The following is a 14491-nucleotide window of genomic DNA, read 5'->3' on the forward strand; positions in this document are numbered from 1 at the left end:
TAAACTCTATGTGTTTGATGAGTTTGCCTTCTGGATGTTGGGGCTACCTATCCTGTTGCCAGAAGGTTACCTGAGCTGCTATTTGATTTGTTTCCCAGGCTGCTTTTGGAAGTCACTCGTGTCAGCTGGCGGTACACTAGATCTCCAGTGTTCCAGGATTGAGCTCGGCTCTTTTGTCACCTTGCTTTAATTTCCTGGCTATCACTGCAAATGCACATCTTGAAATACCTGCATTCTATCATCTCAGGATTATGCTGTGATTGTGGAAAAAAAAAAATCTAACTTTTTGGGGAAATGTTTCCATTCTCTGCTTTTTATGGAGATGTGAATCTAGCCTTGTTAATATTTTTACTGTATATTTTGCATTTTTAAAATTATTCTAAAGGTTCTGGCCTTCTTTTTGATACTTTTTGTTTTCCAGCCCTGCTGTGTGTGTGTGTTTGTGTGTGTGTGTGTTGCCATTTTGGTGGGATTTATGTACAAAGATACTAATGCATCTTGTTTTCTTACAGTCAACTGCAAACCTTTCTAATTTTTCTTCTGCTCATGATTTTTTGTATATACCCTTTCCCTTGTTTAAGAACTACGCTTTTTTGCTGTATTGATTTTTTTGTTGCTCCTTGCCAGCCACCTTAAATAATTGAATCATTAGTCTCAAAGGCTAAGTAAGGAAGTATATGTAAGATAAAGTCAGTCCTACCTCACACCTGGAAAGAACCAATTGCAGATGGATGTGTAAGTGCTTTATGTGGGTACTAGTGAAGATAAGTCTTTCAACCTTTTTGTAAAGTAGATGAGGTATTTTAGTGATCTGTAATGACTGTCACTGTAGAAGGTAAAGATTTCATTCATTCACTAAATATTAATTAAACATGAAAATTCTAATATATTTTTTAAAGTCCTTCATTTTTGTTTAGCTCCCAGGAAAAAAGACAACTAAACTTTGGGTTCCAGATGAAGAAGTTTCTCCTGAGACAATGGTCAAAGTGAGTGATATGCATAGTTCTATTTAATACATCAATATATCCACCAGATTGTATTATCATTAAAGTGTTAAAATTTTTATTCCTGTTGTAAAGATATGGCTGTTAAAATCACCCAAGTTTTTATATTTATTGTATGACATCATCCCAAGTGCTCTGAGAGTGTAAGGCAATAATGAGAAACCTGAGGCCCTATGGGCAGCTGCACATAATCTGATTTGGGAAAAAAAAAAAAGTGCTTGAAACTGCCCCCAGTTGCTGCTTCTTAGTTATCAACCTTTTAGGGTGAAAGACATTGCCCGTTCTCTTGTGTACATTCTCCTGTTAAGTAAAAATGATCGTCCAGGTTTTAAGACTATCTTTTCCGTGGGATTTGATAAAACTTTTGTTTTGATTTTTAAAAAAGTTCAACCTGTTAGTCCTTGAATTCGAAGTAATAGATAAAAACTACTTATCACTAGTGTAGAGAGTATTGATTTACTAAAATGATCTATAGTCTGTCATGTAGACCTCATCTCAGTCCACTGTCCAAGGTGTGTAGGCCGGGAACAAATATGTTAAATACTGTTTTTCTCATTGTAGTTTCTTATAAATCCAGACATGTATATATGCGTGTACTGGTTTATATTTTATATTAGGAACTACTTTGTTATGTTATTCCGGTTTCAGATGCTAATACTGTTTCTGCAGACCTTATAGAGTAGCTGATGGAATGATGCTTGATACTTCTGAGTTCCAGTATAAACCTGTTTTCTCAGCATTGGTGTCAAGCAGCAGTTTTGTGTAGGTCAAGCAACTCTGGACTAGAAGGCAGGCTTCCTGCAGTTAAGCTTATGCTTAATAAATGGCCCAGAAAAGGGATCTGAAGAGTGTCTGCCACATGCCACTGTTCAAGACCCACTCAGCTGCTAAGACATAGATCTGTTGAAAGCTAAGATAATATGTGAAAAAGAGGTGATATGCACCCCATCAAAAAGAGTTGTTAGAAACATTAGAGGCAATAACAGGGTTTAAAGTACTTAATTTTAAGTACTTCATAATTATAAAATGTAGCACAAAAATGGGATATAATTTGCAGTTGGGAAGTTAAGTTTTCTGACTAGGGAAGTTAACATTTTACTGTGGGTTCTAAAGAACAGAAATTATGGTGGGGAAACATTAAAAAATCAAAAAGAACCAGTCTTTAGTTAAATCATTCATTTGTCAATTGCCTGGGTGGGAGGGTAAAACATCTTAAAGACATTCCGTTATCTTGATATATAAAGAAGAGAATGACTCTTTTTTCCTTTACTTTTCTTAAAAAGCATCCGTTAAAACCATTTCATTTTATTTAAGGTGGATACAGAATTTCTTTAAAATGTAGTAATGTTGTATTTGTCAATTTGTCTTTTAAATAGATTCAGGCTATTAAAATGATGGTTCGATGGCTTCTTGGAATGAAAAATAATCACAGTAAATCAGGAACATCTACCTTAAGATTGCTAACTACAATATTGCATAGTGATGGAGACTTGACAGAACAGGGGAAAATTAGGTATGTAATTATTATTTCAAAGTTCTTGTGTAATATTTTAGTATCTGGTGTAATTTCTAATGGTACAGTTTCTTTTTAAGAAAGTAATTAGTTGAACACTACATCAAAAACTAATGAAGTGCTGTATGTTGGCTAATTTACATAATTAAAAAAGTATAAAATGTAAAATACAAAAGTAGTATTCCTATGTATGTGTGCATATATTTTTATTGTAATATGCTTTTGTACAGTGGTTATTTCAAAATGGCAGTCATATATCAGAGGCAGAGTATTGCTATATATTGTAAATATTTTAAACAATAGATATTTACTTTTTAAAATATCTAATAGGAAAGTGGTTAGTAATTTATCAGTAACTGATATTTTGCATTCTTCTTAATGTCTGAAGGAAAAAGAACACACTAGGTAGAAGGCTACTTACTGAATCTATTTCCAGAAGTATAAATACTTGCAAATGTACTAGATGTAAAATTTGTACTAGATGTAAATGTGTACTAGATGTAAATTATATAAACACATGTACTTTGTTTTGTTTGAAAAAGGTAGTTTAGTATGGTGATTGAAAAAATGGACCCTGGAGCCTGGATTCAAATCCTGACACTACCATATACCAGCAAATCACTTTAACCTCCTTATGTCTCAGTTTCTTTGTTTATAAAATAGAGATAATGATTATACTTATCTTGTCTAGCTGTTATGATAATTGAATTAGTCATTATTTATGTGCTTATTTAGATCTAATCTCACCTGTTTTTATTCATGTTACTCTTTAATGAAATCAAATGTGTATTTGAATTCTACAAATACATGTGAATTATATTACTTCACTTTTATTTTTTATTTTTAATTAATTTTTTTATTAACATATAATGTATTATATTACTTGTTTTAGGGGTGCAGGTCTGTGATTCATCAGTCTTACACAATTCACTAGCTCATACACTTTAGTGTCCATCACCCAGCCACCCACCTCCCTACCCTCCTCCACTTCAGAAACCCTCTCTTTTTTTCCTGAGATTGAGTCTCTTATGGTTTGTCTCCCTCTCTGGTTTTGTCTTGTTTCATTTTTTTCCTCTCTTCCTTTGTGATCTTCTGCCTTATTTCTCATATTCCTCATATAAGTGAGATCATGTGATAATTGTCTTTCTCTGATTGACTTAATTTTGCTTTAGCATAATACCCTCTATTTCTGTCCTTCTTGTTGCAGATGGCAAGATTTCATTTTTTGACGGCTGCGTAATATTCGTGTGTGTGTGTGTGTGTGTGTGTGTGTGTGTGTGTGTGTGTATCACATCTTCTTTTTGCATTCATCTGTTGATGGACATCAGGGCTCTTTCCATAGTTTAGCTATGTGGATATTGCTGCTCTAAACAGTTGGGGGCATGTGCCCCTTTGGTTTGCTACCTTTGTATCTTTAGGGTAAATACCCAGTAGTGTGATTGCTGGGTCATAGGGTAGCTCTATTTTCAACTTTTTGAGGAACCTCGATGCTGTTTTCCAAAGTGACAATACCAGCTTGCATTCCCACCAATAGTGTAGGAGGGTTCCCCTTTCTCCACATCCTCGCCAACATCTGTCGTTTCCTGACTTGTTAATTTTAGCCATTCTGACTGGTGGGAGGCATTATCTCATTGAGGTTTTGATTTATATTTCCCTAATGCCGAGTAATGTTGAGCAGTTTTTCATGTGTCTGTTGGCCATTTGGATGTCTTCTTTGCAGAAATGTCTGTTCATGTCTTCCTATTTCTTGATTGGATTATTTGTTCTTTGGGTGTTGAGTTTGATAAGTTCTTATAGATCTGAAATATTAGCTCTTTATCTGGTGTGTCATTTGCAGATATCTTCTCCCATTCTGTTGGCTGTCTTTTGGATTTGTTGACTGTTTCCTTTGCTATGCAAAAGCTTTTGATCTTGATAAAGTCCCAATAATTCACTGTTGTCTGATTGCTAAGGCTAGGACTTCTAGTAGTATGTTGAATATCAGTGGTGATAGTGGACAGCCCTGCCATGTTCTTGACCTTAGGGGAAGAGCTCTCAGTTTTTCCCTATTGAGAATGCTATTCACTGTGGATTTTTCATGAATGGCTTTGATGATATTAAGGTATATATGCACTATCCCTATACTGTGAAGAGTTTTAATCAAGAAAGGATGCTGTATTTTGTCAAATGCTTTTTCTGCATCTGTTGAGCGTATCATATGGTTCTTGTTCTTTCTTTTGTTAATGTATTGTATCACATTGATTTGTTGATGTTGAACCAACCTTGCAGCTCAGCAATAAATCTCCATTGGTCATGTGAATAATCCTTTTAACGTACTGTTGGAACCTTTTGGCTAGTATTTTGGTGAGAATTTTTGCATCCATGTTCATTAGGGTAGGGATATTGGTCTGTAATTTTCCTTTTTGGTGGGTCCTTTGTCTGGTTTTGGGATCAAGGTAATGTTGGCCTCATAAAATGAGTTTGGAAGGTTTCCTTCTATTTCTGTTTTTGGTAACAGTTTCAGAAGAATCTATATTAATTCTTTAAATGTTAGTAGAATTCCCCTGGGAAGCCATCTGGCTTGTTTGTTGGGAGATATTTGATTCCTGCTTCATTGTCCTTGCTGGTTATGGGTCTGTTCAGGTTTCCTTTTATTTCCTGGTTCACTTTTGGTAGTTTGTATGTATCTAGGAATGCTTCCATTTCTTCCAGATTGTCTAATTTGTTGGCATATAGTTGCTCATAATATGTTCTTATAATTGTATTTTCTTTGGTGGTGGTTGTGATCTCTCCTCTTCCATTCATGATTTTATTAATTTGGGTCCTTTCTCTTAATATTTTGTTAAGTCTGGCTAGGGGTTTATCAATCTTACTAATTCTTTCAAAGAACCAGCTCCTGCTTTCATTGATCTGTTTTACTGTTATTTTGGTTTCTGTTTCATTGGTTTCTGCTCTGATCTTTACTATTTCTCTTCGCCTGCTGGATTTAGGCTTTCTTTGCTGTTCTTTCTCCAGGTCCTTTAGGTGTAGGGTTAGGTTGTGTATTTGACATCTTTCTTGTTTCTTGAGAAAGGCTTGTATTGCTATATACTTTCCTCTCAGGACAACCTTTGCTGCATCCCAAAGATTTCGAACAGATGTGTTTTCAATTTTATTTGTTTCCATGAATTTTTTAAATTTTTCTTTAATTTCCTGGTTTACCCATTCAACCAGGTCAACCTGGTTGCTCTTTAGCCTCCATGTATTTGAGTTCTTCCCAGCTTCTTCTTCTCCTTCTTTTTTTTTTAAAGAATTTATTTATTTTACAAAGAGAGATCACAAGTAGGCAGACAGGCGGGGGGCGGGGGGAGGGAAGCAGGCTCCCCACTGAGCAGAGAGCCTGATGCAGGACTTGATCCCAGGACCCTGAAATCATGACCTGAGCTGAAGGCAGAGGCTTAACCCACTGAGCCACCCAGGCGCCCCTCCAGCTTCTTCTTGTGATTGAGTTCTAGTTTCAAAGCATTGTGGTCTGAAAATATGCAGGGAATGATCCCAGTCTTTTGGTACCTGTTGAGACCTGATTCGTGACCTAGGATATGATCTATTCTGGAGAATGTTCCATGTGCACTAGAGAAGAATGTGTATTCTGTTGCTTTGGGATGGAGTGTTCTGAATATCTGTGATGCTCGTCTGGTCCAGTGTTTCGTTTAAAGCCCCTATTTCCTTGTTGATCTTTTGCTTAGATGATCTGTCCATTTCAATGAGGGGGGTGTTAATGTTCCCTACTGTTATTGCATTATTGTCAGTGTGTTTCTTTGATTATGTTATTAATTGGTTTATATAGTTGGCTGCTCCCATGTTATGGGCATAAATATTTACAATTGTTAGATCTTCTGTTGGATAGACCCTTTTAAAATATATAGTGTCCTTCCTCATCTCTTATTTAGTCTTTGGCTTAAAATCTAATTTGTCTGATAAAGGGAATGCCACCCCGGCTTTCTTTGATGTCATTAGCTTGGTAAATGGTTTTCCACCCCCTCACTTTAAGTCTGGAGATATCTTTGGGTCTCAAATGAATCTCTTGAAATAGCATAACAATGGGTCTTGTTTTTTATCCAATCTTATACCCTATATCTTTTAATTGGGACATTTAGCCCATCTACATTCAGAGTAACTATTGAAAGATATGATTTTAGTGCCATTGTGTTGTACTATGTATGTATGCACTATGTAGAGACTATTGTTGTATACTGTCTCTGTTCCTTCCTGGTCTATGTTACCTTTTGGCTCTCTCTTTGCTTAGAGGACCCCTTTCAGTATTTGTTGTAGGCTGGTTTGGTGATTGCTGATTCTTTTAGTTTTTGTTTGTCCTGGAAGCTTTCTTTCTCTCCTTCTATTTTCAGTGACAGCCCAGCTGGATGTAGTATTCTTGGCTGCATGTGTTTCTCGTTTAGTACCCTGAATATATCATCCCAGTTCTTTCTGGCCTGCCAACTCTCTGTGGATAGGTCTGCTGCCAATATAATGTTTCTACCGTTGTAGGTTACAGACCTCTTGTCTTAAGCCGCTTTCAGGATTTTCTCTTTGTCTCTGAGATTTGTAAGTTTTACTATTAGATATCAGGGTGTTGACCTATTTTTATTGATTTTGAGGAGGGGTTTTCTGTGCCTTCTGGATTTTGATGCCTGTTTCCTTCCCCAAGTTAGGGAAGTTTTCCACTGTAATTTGTTCCAATATACCTTCTTCCCCTCTCTCTTTCTTCTTCTTTTGGGATCCCAATTATTCTAATACTGTTTCATCTTATGGTATCACTTGTCTCTCAAATTCTTCCCTCATGATCCAGTAGTTTTTTATCTCTTTTTCTCAGCTTCTTTATTCTCCATCATTTGTTCTTCTATATCACTAATTCTCTCAGAAGAGAATTTATCCTAGCAGTTACAGCCTCCATTTTTGATTGCGTCTCATTAATAGCCTTTTAAATTTCGACTTGGTTAGATTTTATTTCTCCAGAAAGAAGAAATCTCTAGTATTTTCTATGCTTTTCTCATGCCCAGCTTGGGCTTTTCTTTATCATCGTCATTCTGAATTCTAGTTCTGACATCTTACTAATGTTCATGTTGATTACGTCCCTGGCACTCAGTAGTGTCTCTTGTTCCTTTTTTTTTTTTTTTTTTTTTTTTAAAGTGAGTTTTTCTGTTTTGTTTTGTCCGGAGAAGAATAGATGAATGAGAGAACAAAATGTTCAAAGGGTAACAACGACCCCAGAAAAAATATATATTAAATAAATCAGAAGAGACCTGAAACTGGGGGGAAAAGAAAAAAAAAAAAAGAATATTATTAGGCTGGTGAATAGAACAGAGCCACACACTAGATTTTGGGTGTATTTTGGTCTGTTAGAAGAAACTGTCTCCCAAAATTTTAAAGAAAAACTTATATATGTACAAAATTATGGGTAAATACGATGAAGGGATGGAATATGATTGTAAAAATGAAAGTTAAAAAAGATTTTAGAAAAGGAATTGATAAGATAAGTTGGTTGAAAGAAGAAAGAAAAATTAAAAAAGAAATAAGAAAAAAAATTAGAGAATGTGATCAGGTAAGATAATAGAACCAAGCCATACACTAGAGAAGAAACTGTATACCAAAATTCTAAAGAAAGAGAAACTTATATGTATACAAAAATAGGGTTAAATACAATGAAGGGATAGAATATGAGTGTAAAAATGAAAATTAGAAAAGTTTTTTAAAAAGGGAATTGGTAAGATAAGATGTTGGTTGAAAAAGAAAGAAGAAAAATTAAAAAAAAAAAAGAAACACAGAAAAAAAATAAAATTAAAAAAATTAACTTTGAAAGACTAAGGAATCATGGGGAGAAGTCATGAATTCTATGTGCTGTGTTCCCCTAGCATTGAAGTTGGTATACTTGGTCTTGGCTGGAGTTCTTACTGGTCTTCTAAGGGAGGGAGCTGTTGCAGTGATTCTCAGTTGTCTTTGCCTGAGGCGGAACTGCACTGCCCTTGTCAGGGGCGAGGCTAAGTAATCTGCTCTGGTTTGCTCTTGGTAGCTTTTCTCTGAAAGCTTTCCCTACAGCTTTGGAGGAGGAGAATGAAAATGGTGGCCTGCCAGTCTCTGGCCCAGGAGGAGCCAGGAACTCAGTACACCCTTAGAAAAAAGCAGTCAGTCACTCCTGTCTCCCTGGTCTCTGGCCATACTCCGTACTCACCTGGCCTGTTACCTAGCATTTCTATCTCTGGCATATGACCCCATTTGGAGTTTCTGAACCTAGCAGATTCCTGTGGTGTGCTCCCATGCCACTTCTCCAGCGGGGAGGAAGGGGAGCATCCCCATATCTGTGGCTTTTTGGGCCCCTGCTCAAAGAGTAGTGGCCCAGCTGTGATGTGGATCATGGTTTATGGCATCCTCAAGCTGAGAGCCCTCTCCTCGGCTCTGTCTTTGCAGCTGGCTTCCCTGCTCTGATACTTTGGAGCTCTGTCACACTCGGGCACCCCCCAGTCTTCTGTAACCCTGAGCATCCTGAGATCACACTGTCCCAGCGAGGGTTCCAACCCCTAGTTTACCGCTGGAGTGATGTCCCTCAGCAGAGGGGACTTCTAAAAGTTCTGATTTTGTGCTCTGTTGCTCTACCACTTGCTCGTAGCTGGCTGAGGGAGGCTCCCTCCTCTTTGGTCTGTTTTCCCAAACATCACCTCAGATTCACTTCTCCACATGTCCTACTTTCCAGAAAGTTGTTTCTTTTCTGTTCATAGAATTGCTGCTATTCTTTTTTTTTGATCACCTGTTGAGTTTGTAGGTGTTCAGAATGGTTTGATAACTAACTAGCTTAATTCCTGGGACCAGATGAAATTCAGGTCTCCTGCTCCTCTGTTGTGTTGCTCTTCCCCCCCAGTTCACTTTTAAATAAAACATGTCTTTATGTAAAAACTTGGTCTTCAAAAACTTAGTTGTAAGTATGTAATTTAATTACTTATCTTTATAGAAAATAAACTACAGTAAGAAAAACGGACTTTACTTTAATAATGGTTAAGTGAATTACCTTATAATAGCTACTTGGAATATTGCTATTGATGTACCAAATAGCACCTCTGGCACATGTAACTTCAGAACCTTATAAATGTTGACATTCATTCAGTCAGTATTTTTACATAATCCTTAGGAAGATAAGGGGGCATTCTTAAACCAATTAGATCATTAGATTGTAGAAAACCAAGAATGTGTCTTTTATGTCACTCTCAGTGCTGTATATATGGTAGACACATACTTATTTTATGAATATTTTATCTTTTACTGTGGAAGAACATAGGGGGTCCTAGTTAAGAAGTTACAACTTTCCATCCTTTTCAGGATTTGTCTAATATATCACTATATAAGGAAGGATTGTTTAGATATTTTTATTAGTTAAGAGTTTACTAATCTTTGAGGTGTGTCCCATTAAGCAGAGGTTTTCTTAAATTTAAAAGAAGCTTCTTGGTAATATTTGGAAAGTTGAATTTGAACTAAAACTTGTGATGTTTTCCACTATGCCTTCTTTCATTCTTCTTTTGTACTTAGAACATTAGTTTTAGTTGACTTGATTAACACGTTAGGACATTTTTGTACCTAATCTGTAAGTAAACACATATCCAAAAAAATCCATACTGAAAGATTTTAGACCCAATAACTAAACATACAAATAGATTTGTTCTAAGCTTGGCTAAAAGCTGTTTTGTGTAGGATGAAGGAATAAAATGACTTTAGTATAGACTATGTTCAAGAGAAGAGTTTTGTAGTATTAGACACCATCTGTCAAAGTTAAGTAAACATAATAGGATAGTCATTATCACTAAATTGTCTTTGATCCTTTTTTTTGGCAAATGGGAATGTTTTTGTGCAGACATTTAGAAATCTAACTAACTTTCTTTCTTGCTTATTTTTTAGTAAACCAGATATGTCACGTCTGAGACTTGCTGCTGGGAGTGCTATTGTGAAACTGGCACAAGAACCTTGTTATCATGAAATCATCACATTAGAACAGTATCAGCTCTGCGCATTAGCTATCAATGTAAGGAGGATGGCCATATAGAATGTGACTTTATATCTTTGACTTTTAGGAAGAAAAAAGTCCACTATGATGGTAGAGATAAAAGTTTTGAATTGTCCCCTTTTGGAAAGTATATTCATGCGTAATGTTTCAGAGTTCTAAAACTGTGGTTTAAGTTTTGGGTTGCTAACATAGTACATTTGATTCTTGTTGTTTGTAGTAGTTCTCTTCTACAGAGTCACCCGAATCATTGAATAAGCAAATACTGAACCATTGCTTATGAGGAAAATACAGGGGTGGTTTCTCCTAGCCTCTGGTCACAACATTTTTGTCAGTCTATCAGTATATAATTTAAAGAAAAATTATTTAATATTATAGTCATGTCATTAACATTGAACTCATGACCAACAGAGCTGTATTTCATGCCTGAATGAAGCTTTGCTAACATATTTTCTTCCTAAGGCATATCACAACCTTCTTGCTTTTAGGAACACTGAACAACGCTACGCTTGGGAGCTCTTTTAAACAACAAAATCACGAACAAATGCACAAAAACACAAAAAAATGTGGCACTAGATAGACTGTGAAAAGGACACTTGTTTCTAATACGAGCGCTGACATAACAGGCAAAACTTTGCTTTGTTCAGCTTCAGCTGGGATATTGGTCAGACGATTCAATGTGTTTGTTGCTGTACTCATTTACTCACCAGTAACCCTGAAAATAAATTTTAGTGAGTCGGCAAATTCACAGATTTAGAATATTTGTTAATAATGAGACTTTGAATGTATATAGTTCTTAAATGGAAGAAAAAAATACACAGAAACTTACAGTTTTATAAAGATACGGTATAGATTAATTTTAGGTCAGAAGCATTTCTTATAATTCAAGCCAGTTAAATTTTCAGATTATTAACAGTGATATGCGTGGATTCATATTCCTGTCTTACAGATTTCTTATTAGAGTAATATAATATTTGAATTGTATCCCTTTGGAAGTTTTTAGCATCATTGAGAAAATTAAAAAGGACTTCCTTAATAATAAATATATTTCAGTGTGAGTTTTTAATTCATTATTTGGTCATTTTACACTGAATTTTCCTGTTCTTTTCCAAGTAGTTTTATGTATAAGAATTTGGCAGTTACTTCAGGGATAATTATAATTTTTCTCTCCACCCTTCTGTTTATTTAAAAATTAGTGCTTATGTGTAACCCCTAGACATAAACGATCATTTGTTTTTTTAATCATTTTGTCAGTTTTTGGTGCTTTAGTCTTTAAAATAGCTCTTCCAAATCTTGTTTATAATTTATTTTAGTATTAGTGTTGTAATTCAGGTATTAAACTAAGCCATTTGAAAATGAGATTTTGGTGAGTCCATAATTTCCTGGTTTAATTTTCCTCATTTTTAATTTTAGAGATAATCTTATTTTGCGAGAGAGTGAAAATTGTTTAAAAAGTTTATATTAGATTTCTTAGAAGTAAACAACCTTTGTAATTATTGTTTTTTTAATTGATGATTCATGCAGTTGGTTGACTTATCATGTTCTTGGTCTGGTATTTCTAAGGGTATTGGTGCTACCAATATTGAAGTGGAAATTTTTATAGAAGTGTGGAAGTATGTGAAAGAAATGGGCTTTGTTTGAAACTTACTGTGTGTAAGAAGTATGTACAAATTATAAAGTGTCCTCTGTGAAAAGCATCCACACTTACGAACTTCTAGAGATTTTCTAACATAATACATGTTATATATTACTATCTCAGTCACCAAATTCCGAAGGAGGAAGTTCAAATTCCCTAAGTTTTAAGATTTTTTTTTGAATTCTGTTGACTGTGGAACATATGCTAATGGTTAAAAGTTAGTTATTAGTATATTCTTACAACTTTCAGACATGCAGTTACCCTCTTCTGAACAAAACCTTCCCCTAATTTTGTTGTTCTTGTAAACCACTTGCCTATCTCTTCTTTTTCTTTTTATTATTTTATATTAGTTTTAAAAATATTTAATTTATTTATTTGACAGAGAAAGACACAGCAAGAGGGGGAACACAAGCAGGGGTGGGTGGGAGAGGTAGAAGCAGACTGCCCACTAAGCAGGGAGCCCGAAGCGGGGCTAAATCCCAGGACCCTGGGATCATGACCCAAGCCGAAGGCAGCTGTTTAACAGCTGAGTCACCCAGGTGCCCTTATCTCTTCTTTTTAAACCTTCAGACCTCAGAGAGTAATCCATATCTTTGTCTCTCTTACCCTCTTATCTCTCACTCCTCAATAATTATTCTTTTGACTTTTGCCTTTCTTGTTTTTCAAAAATGCTTTGTTAAAAAGCCTCAAATCCCGTGGTCTTCGTCTTCATTATACATGTTCTTCTTGCACTATTTGACAGAGTTCATTGCTCCTTTATTCTTGAAATTCTTCTTGGTTTCTATTTCCTGAATTTTGTCATAATTCTCTGACTTCATTTTGGGTTGTTTTCCTTTCCTTTAAGTGTATGTTTTCTTTCTTTTTAAAAAGATTTTATTTATTTTAGTGAGAGTGAGCCTGAGAGCATGATTGGAGGGGAGGGGCAGAAGGAGGAGTAGGCACCCCACTGAGCAGGGAACATCCTGGCATGGGGCTTGATCCCAGGACCCCAAGAGCATGACATGAGCCTGAGCCAAAGGCAAACACCCAATCAACTGAGCCATCCAGGAGCCCCTATCAATGTATGTTTTCTATGTGGATCTGCCCATGACTAAATTTTCCACTTACACCTTCTTTTTTGGCCATCTCATTTTCTATATAGGTGACTCCCATATTAGCAACATTAACTTTTTTCAAGTCAGAGTCTGGTCCCACATCTGAGGTTAAACAGAAATTTCAAACTTTTATGTTCTGTCAATGTGAAGACTAAATTCATAATCTTTCCCAAATCTACTCTTTAGTGAGATGTAGAGCCTTGTTAAGCATTAAGTAAATCCAAATGGCATTCTTAGATTGAAAAGCATGAGTTATGTTTGACTATTTGCTTGTCCTTGCAACTTGTTGCAAAAGTGTGGATAATCTGTCCTATATTTACTATATCTTTTCATTCATATGTTCTTAACTATTCTTTTTTTTTAAGATTTTATTAATTTATTTGACAGAGATCACAAGTAGGCAGAGAGAGAGGAGGAAGCAGGCTCCCCGCCGAGCAGAGAGCCTCATGACCTGAGCCGAAGGCAGAGGCTTTAACCACACTGAGCCACCTAGGCGCCCTTCTTAACTATTCTTAACCACCATAATCATCATTAGCTCTGACCTAGACTATTGTAAGACTTTTCTTTTCCACTGTGAGTAAAATTTTTCTATCATAGTTCCAATCATATTACTCCCCCACTCAAAAATATTTAGGACCTTATACTTGTAAAAAAGAAAAAATTGCATATATTTTACAACTTGGCCATTCAAGCCCTTTTAATTTGTAGACCCAAATATACATTAAAATTTTTTTATTAATATATAGGGAATTATTTTTCAGGGGTATAGGTCTGTGATTCATCAGTCTTACACAATTCACAGCACCACAACACATACCCTCCCCAGTGTCCATCACCCAGCCACCCAATCCCTAACCGCCCCCACCGCTCTCCAGCAACCCTAAGTTTGTTTCCTGAGATTAAGAGTCTCTTAACGGTTTATCTCCCTCTCTGGTTTTATCTTGTTTCATTTTTTCCTCCCTTCTCCTATGATCTTCTTTCTTGTTTCTCAAATTCCACATATCAGTGAGATTGTATGATAATTGTCTTTCTCTGATTGACTAACTTCACTTAGCATAATACCCTCTAGTTCCATCCACATCATTACAAATGGCAAGGTTTCAGGGTTTTTAGATGGCTGCATAATATTCCATTGTGTGTGTATATATGGACCACATCATCTTTATCCATTAATCTGTTGGTGGACATCTAGGCTCTTTACATAGTTTGGCTGTTGTGGACATTGCTGCTATGAACATTTGGGTG

General features: G+C 35.8%; 1 protein-coding gene across 5 annotated transcripts in view; it reads left to right on the forward strand.

Moving 5' to 3' along the window:
- Window positions 1–14491, forward strand: part of LOC111158551 (PDS5 cohesin associated factor B) — a 133555-nt gene that overhangs the window by 85743 nt on the left and 33321 nt on the right. For all 5 annotated transcript variants that reach the window (XM_022520648.1, XM_022520649.1, XM_022520652.1 and 2 more), the window contains exons 21-23: window positions 918–986; window positions 2381–2517; window positions 10414–10537. In XM_022520648.1, coding sequence (XP_022376356.1) covers window positions 918–986; window positions 2381–2517; window positions 10414–10537 — 330 coding nt within the window. The remainder of the gene's footprint in view (window positions 1–917; window positions 987–2380; window positions 2518–10413; window positions 10538–14491) is intronic.

Source organism: Enhydra lutris, unplaced genomic scaffold (genome assembly GCF_002288905.1).
Source record: "Enhydra lutris kenyoni isolate GAN:26980312 unplaced genomic scaffold, ASM228890v2 scaffoldscaffold60, whole genome shotgun sequence".
Taxonomy (NCBI): Eukaryota; Metazoa; Chordata; class Mammalia; order Carnivora; family Mustelidae; genus Enhydra; species Enhydra lutris.